General features: G+C 46.9%; 1 protein-coding gene across 1 annotated transcript in view; it reads left to right on the top strand.

Moving 5' to 3' along the window:
- The first annotated feature begins 1,429 nt into the window (after positions 1 to 1,429).
- LOC134601845 (olfactory receptor 5AP2-like) overlaps positions 1,430 to 6,586 on the top strand; it is a 34,365-nt gene continuing 29,208 nt past the window's right edge. Inside the window, exons 1-2 of the mRNA XM_063446346.1 lie at positions 1,430 to 1,496; positions 2,923 to 3,125. Of these exons, the coding sequence (XP_063302416.1) occupies positions 1,430 to 1,496; positions 2,923 to 3,125 (270 nt within the window). The remainder of the gene's footprint in view (positions 1,497 to 2,922; positions 3,126 to 6,586) is intronic.

Here is a 6,586-nt window from a genome sequence, read left to right as displayed (position 1 = left end):
AACCATTGTTGTTTAGAGTGTTTTGAAGAAAGTCACCTCTAGATTCCTTTTGGACTGAACTGTTCATCGGATTAATTTTGGGCCGATTGGGTGATCATAAGGGCCCAAACATGCTTGTTTTCATTCATGTTTCGGAGTGCCATTCCTGGCACCAGAAAAGAGGGGGATGACACGGAGAAGAGGGTATTTTCGTGGGTGTGGTCAAATAGGCAGTTTAGTTTCCCAGATAGACAAGAAGCCTGCTCAATCATAGGGGCTTTATGTCCTGTCAAATCAAGAGGTAGCAAAAAAAAAAAAAAAAAAAAAAAGGTGCTAAAATTACCGTGGGCTCCCCCCTACGTGTCTCCTTTCTCCCCCATCCCTACATGTGTCTCATTCCCCCCACCCTAGTGCCTCCATGTGTATCATTCACTCCCCCAACTCCTTCATGTGTATCATTCCCTCTTCCCCAGTGCCTCCATGTGTCTCATTCTCCCTCAGTCCCTCCATGTGTCTCATTACTGCCCCCCAGCCCCTCCATGTGTATCATTCACTCTCCCTCATATGGATGTGTCCATGTGTCTCATTACTCCCCCCAGCCCTTCCTTGTGTATCAATCCCTCCCCCCAGCCCTCCATGTGTATCAATCTCTCTCCCCAGCCCCTCCATGTGTTTAATTCCCTCCCCCCAACCCCTCCATGTGTATCATTCCCTCTTACCCAGCCACTCCATGTGTCTTATTCCCCCTCAGCCCCTCCATGTGTCTTATTACTCCCCCCAGCCCCTCCATGTGCCTCATTCCCTTCCCTCATAGCCACTCCATGTGTATCAATCCCTCCCCCCAGCACTCAATGTGTATCAATCTTTCTCCCCCAGCCCCTCCATGTGTATCATTCCTTCTCCCCCAGCCCCTCCGTATGTATAATTCCCTCCCGAAACCCCTCCATGTGTATCATTCCCTCTTCCCCAGCCCCTCCATGTGTCTTATTCTCCCTCAGCCTCTCCATGTGTCTTATTACTCCCCCCAGCCCCTCCATGTGCCTCATTTCCCTTCCCTCATAGCCACTCCATCTGTATCAATCCCTCACCCCAGCCCCTCCATGTGTATTATTTTCTCTAACCCCAGACCCTCCATGTATATCATTCCCCCTCAGCTCCTCTATGTGTCTTATTACTCCCACCCAGCAGCTCCATGGGTATTAATCCTTCCCCCACCCCTCCATGTGTATCATTCTCCATGTGTATCATTCCATGTGTAGTATCCAATTCACCCTCCAGCCTTTCCATGTGTCTCTCCCCCCTCCCCTCTTGTACCTGCTTGCGGATCCCGGTCTCACCAGAAGTGCTGTCTCAGTGAGAACGTCATTTCAGACCGCAATCCGCTCGGCCACGTTACATACAGCAGCAGGAGGGGAGCAGCAGAACACCGGCCCTGAAGTTATGGTGACCCATGGTTGCAGGGGTTGCAGGGGTCGCAGCTGTGGTGATCCCTGTGACCATGGTAGCTAAGCCACTGAGTAGAGGGGGGGAAAAGTAGAGGGAAATAAAAAACTGCTGTGCCTGTGCTGGGGGGGATTACAAATAAACAGTTATGTATATCTTTTATTTTATCATTGTTAATTGTTTGGAGGACAGATAATCTTTATTTTGGGGACTGTGGTGTCAGGAAAAAGAACCTTATTCCTTGCCTGGGTCATTAATTGTAACATGACAGCTAGTAGTTTGAGGAGCTTTAGAGAAAACTGTGTGTGGGTGATAGGAGATTGGCATGCACATGGCAGGCATTTGTTAAAAATAGAAGTTAAAAGTTATTTTTCTTTTCTTTAGTTAACTGTTTGAAGGAAAAAAAATCTTTCTTTTGGAGGCTATAGTCTTAAGACAAAAAAACGTGTTTTGCCTGCTTAGCCTTAATCATTGATCCAAGTTACAGTTGTTAAAAGTGCTTTTATTGTTTGTTTTTCTCTTTTTGTTAACTGTTTGGAAACAGAAGAAATTATCAACAACTTTACCACCCTCTACATTTCTTAACTAATTCCATAGATACACCCTTTCTCAGCTGCTCCACTCTGCCTATGACTTTCTCCTGCCTGCTGCTCATACCTATACTGCTAACTCACACTTATAGGACTTCTGGTGGGCAGCTCCATATCTATGGAACAGTCTACTCCCCCCCCCCCCCCCCCCCCCCCCCACACACACACACCCTCTCCTGCTCTGAAATCCTTTAAGAAGTTCCCAAAAATCCACCTCTTCAGAATTGTTTTTATTCACCACTGACTCTAGATTGTAAACTCATTTGAGTAGGGTCCTCATGAACCTATTGTTTCTGTCAAAATCTATAAAAGTATGTCTCATCTGTTGTTAAAGTCCCCTTACTTATATTTTAAAGTACTGTGAAATTTGTTGGTGCTATATAAATGCTAATAATAACAATGATATATTTTTTCTGAGTGTTTAGTAGTGTGTCTTATTACTCCCCCCACCCCCTCCGTGTACCTCATTCACTTCCCTCCTAGCCACTCCATGTGTATCAATCCCTAGTAAGTGTGTGAGCACTGTGCAGTGCTTCATAACGTCAAACACAATAACATTACAGCAGTAAATCCACCAAGCACTAACCTATATTGCAGCACAAATTTGGGACACCTCCTCTGCCAACACTGCATCCACCACCACCGCCACCATTACTATTAGTTGTATTCAGCCACAGGATAGTGGATTAGCAACAAGTCCTCTACATCCAATTCAACACTCTGGAGGCAGTTGCCTTTTTTCTCATCCTTCATGCAATAACAACTTGCTGCAGCTTCCACTGGCATTACCACTCCAGCTAGTTCAAGCGTTATACCTTCTTGGTGCCCACCTCTTCCAAAGTAGCATCCAAAGTGTCTAGCATTAGTGGATGAATCAGGTAATGATATTCTGTTTACACCACCATTGCAGACACAGTCCTTTTACCTCTGGCTCAGGAGCTATATGACTATGAGTATGATGAGCCAGAGGAGTTAGAAAAGGAGAGTGTGAAGAGGACAGGCATACACCCAGTATTTTCTCCAAAATCTACCATGTACTCGCCTCCTGGATCTTGTACACAAAGTGCTGCAGGCTTGAAACTCATCATGGGATCGAAGAATAACTGCAACTCGGTAAAACTTTTACAAGTAGTATCTGGGGTGCTGATTCTCTGATCAGGTCACCCAGGGTACCCAGGGTACTTGGTGATGATATATTGTGTGGGAGTATGGTCCAGGGAAAGGTAGTTCTGATGGATGTTATGTATGCTGTGACTTTAGGAATGTGAGGGCATAGCAAGGAGACAATTGTGTTAGCTGGGGTGTTGTAATTAATTCATGCTGGCATTGGGACCTTGGTCACCACACTAGCTTCCAAGCAGCAGATGGCACTCCTGGGAGAGGAGGTGGTCAGCCTCCATCCCATTGCGGCAGATTGAAACACAGGAAAAGGAGGTAAAGGGAGTTGGCCTCCCTCCCCAGTGACAGATGGGCACCCCATGGGCCCCCCCAGTGACAGATGGGCTCCAGGGAGGTTGTTAGCGTTCCTACGAAGCAGCAGTAGAGCTCCGAGGAGAGAAGGCAGAGGTAGTGATTAGTGATGTTGCGAACACGAAATTTTCAGTTCACGAACGGAGAGCGGAAACTTCCGCAAACGTTCGCGAACCGGCGAACCGGGCGAACCGCCATTGACTTCAATGGGCAGGCGAATTTTAAAACCCACAGGGACTTTTTCTGGCCACAAAAGTGATAGAAAAGTTGTTTCAAGGGGACTAACACCTGGACTGTGGCATGCCGGAGGGGGTCCATGCAGAGTCTGGTTTTAATCATGCAGAGTTGATGCAGAGTCTGGTTTTAATCCATAAAGGGCAGAAATCACCTAACATTCCTAAATCACAATGGATTTGGATTGACACCTGACATATGACATTTGACACCTTGACATATGGATTGACACCTGTCCTCAGAGACCCTGATACACACTGACAAAGAGCAGAATAGGGACTATTCCCCCTACATAGGGTCACTTGGCAGATATGGATTGACACCTATCCTAAGGATCCCTGATACACACTGACACAGAGCAGTATAGGGACTGTTCCCCCTACATAGGGTCACTTGGCAGATATGGATTGACACCTATCCTAAGGATCCCTGATACACACTGACACAGAGCAGAAAAGGGACTGTTCCCCCTACATAGGGTCACTTGGCAGGTATGGATTGACACCTATCCTAAGGATCCCTGATACACACTGACACAGAGCAGAATAGAGACTGTTCCCCCTACATAGGGTCACTTGGCAGATATGGATTGACACCTATCATAAGGATCCCTGATACACACTGACACAGAGCAGAATAGGGACTGTTCCCCCTACATAGGGTCACTTGGCAGATATGTATTGACACCTATCCTAAGGATCCCTGATACACACTGACGCAGAGCAGAATAGGGACTGTTCCCCCTACATAGGGTCACTTGGCAGATATGGATTGACACCTATCCTAAGGATCCCTGATACACACTGACACAGAGCAGAATAGGGACTGTTCCCCCTACATAGGGTCACTTGGCAGATATGGATTGACACCTATCCTAAGGATCCCTTATACACACTGACACAGAGCAGAATAGGGACTGTTCCCCCTACATAGGGTCACTTGGCAGATATGGATTGACACCTATCCTAAGGATCCCTGATACACACTGACACAGAGCAGAATAGGGACTGTTCCTCCTACATAGGGTCACTTGGCAGATATGGATTGACACCTATCCTAAGGATCCCTGATACACACTGACACAGAGCAGAATAGGGACTGTTCCTCCTACATAGTGTCACTTGGCAGATATGGATTGTCACTTATCCTAAGGATTCCTGATACACACTGACACAGAGAAGAATAGGGACTGTTCCTCCTACATAGGGTCACTTGGCAGATATGGATTGACACCTATCCTAAGGATCCCGGATACACACTGACACAGAGCAGAATAGGGACTGTTCCTCCTACATAGGGTCACTTGGCAGATATGGATTGACACCTACCATAAGGATCCCTGATACACACTGAAACAGAGCAGAATAGGGACTGTTCCTCCTACATAGGGTCACTTGGCAGATATGGATTGACTCCTATCCTAAGGATCCCTGATACACACTGACACAGAGCAGAATAGCGACTGTTCCCTCTACATAGGGTCACTTGGCAGATATGGCGTGGTCGTGGGAGGAGGAGGAGGATTTTCACCTCTTCCCCTGTTAGATTCCCGTTGTGCTGTGACATTACCCTTATATGCTGTGTAAAGCATACTTTTTAATTTATTTTGCAAATGCTGCATCCTTTCTGACTTGTAATTTCGGTAACATTTCCACCACTGTCTGCTTATATCGGGGGTCTAGTAGCGTGGACACCCAGTACAGGTCGTTCTCCTTCAGCCTTTTTATACGAGGGTCCCTCAACAGGCACGACAGCATGAAAGACCCCATTTGCACAAGGTTGGATGCCAAGCTAATTATTTCCCGTTCCTCCTCCTCACACAGAGCAGAATAGGGACTGTTCCTCCTACATAGGGTCACTTGGCAGATATGGATTGACACCTATCCTAAGGATCCCTGATACACACTGACACAGAGCAGAATAGAGACTGTTCCTCCTACATAGGGTCACTTGGCAGATATGGATTGACACCTATCCTAAGGATCCCTGATACACACTGACACAGAGCAGAATAGGGACTGTTCCCCCTACATAGGGTCACTTGGCAGATATGGATTGACACCTATCCTAAGGATCCCTGATACACACTGACACAGAGCAGAATAGGGACTGTTCCCCCTACATAGGGTCACTTGGCAGATATGGATTGACACCTATCCTAAGGATCACTGATACAAACTGACACAGAGAAGAAGAGAGACTGTTCCCCCTACATAGGGTCAGTTGGCAGATATGGCGTGGTCATGGGAGGAGGAGGATGACTTTCACCTCTTCCCCTGTTAGATTCCCGTTGTGCTGTGACATCACCCTTATACGCTGTGTAAAGCATACTTTTTAATTTATGTTGCAAATGCTGCATCCTTTCCGACTTGTAATTCGGTAACATTTCCGCAACTGTCTGCTTATACCGGGGGTCTAGTAGCGTGGACACCTAGTACAGGTCGTTCTCCTTCAGCCTTTTTATACAAGGGTCCCTCAACAGGCACGACAGCATGAAAGACCCCATTTGCACAAGGTTGGATGCCGAGCTACTCATTTCCCGTTCCTCCTCCTCACACAGAGCAGAATAGGGACTGTTCCCTCTACATAGGGTCACTTGGCAGGCATGGATTGACACCTATCTTTAGAGACCATGATACACACTGACACAGAGCAGAATAGAGACTGTTACCCCTACATAGGGTCACTTGGCAGATATGGATTGACACCTATCCTAAGGATCCCTGATACACACTGACACAAAGCAGAATAGGGACTGTTCCCCCTACATAGGGTCACTTGGCAGATATGGATTGACACCTATCCTAAGGATCCCTGATACACACTGACACAGAGCAGAATAGAGACTGTTCCCCTTACATAGGGTCACT

This window comes from Pelobates fuscus, chromosome 3 (genome assembly GCF_036172605.1).
Source record: "Pelobates fuscus isolate aPelFus1 chromosome 3, aPelFus1.pri, whole genome shotgun sequence".
In the NCBI taxonomy this organism is placed as follows: domain Eukaryota; kingdom Metazoa; phylum Chordata; class Amphibia; order Anura; family Pelobatidae; genus Pelobates; species Pelobates fuscus.
This window is presented reverse-complemented; position numbering and strand designations above follow the sequence as displayed.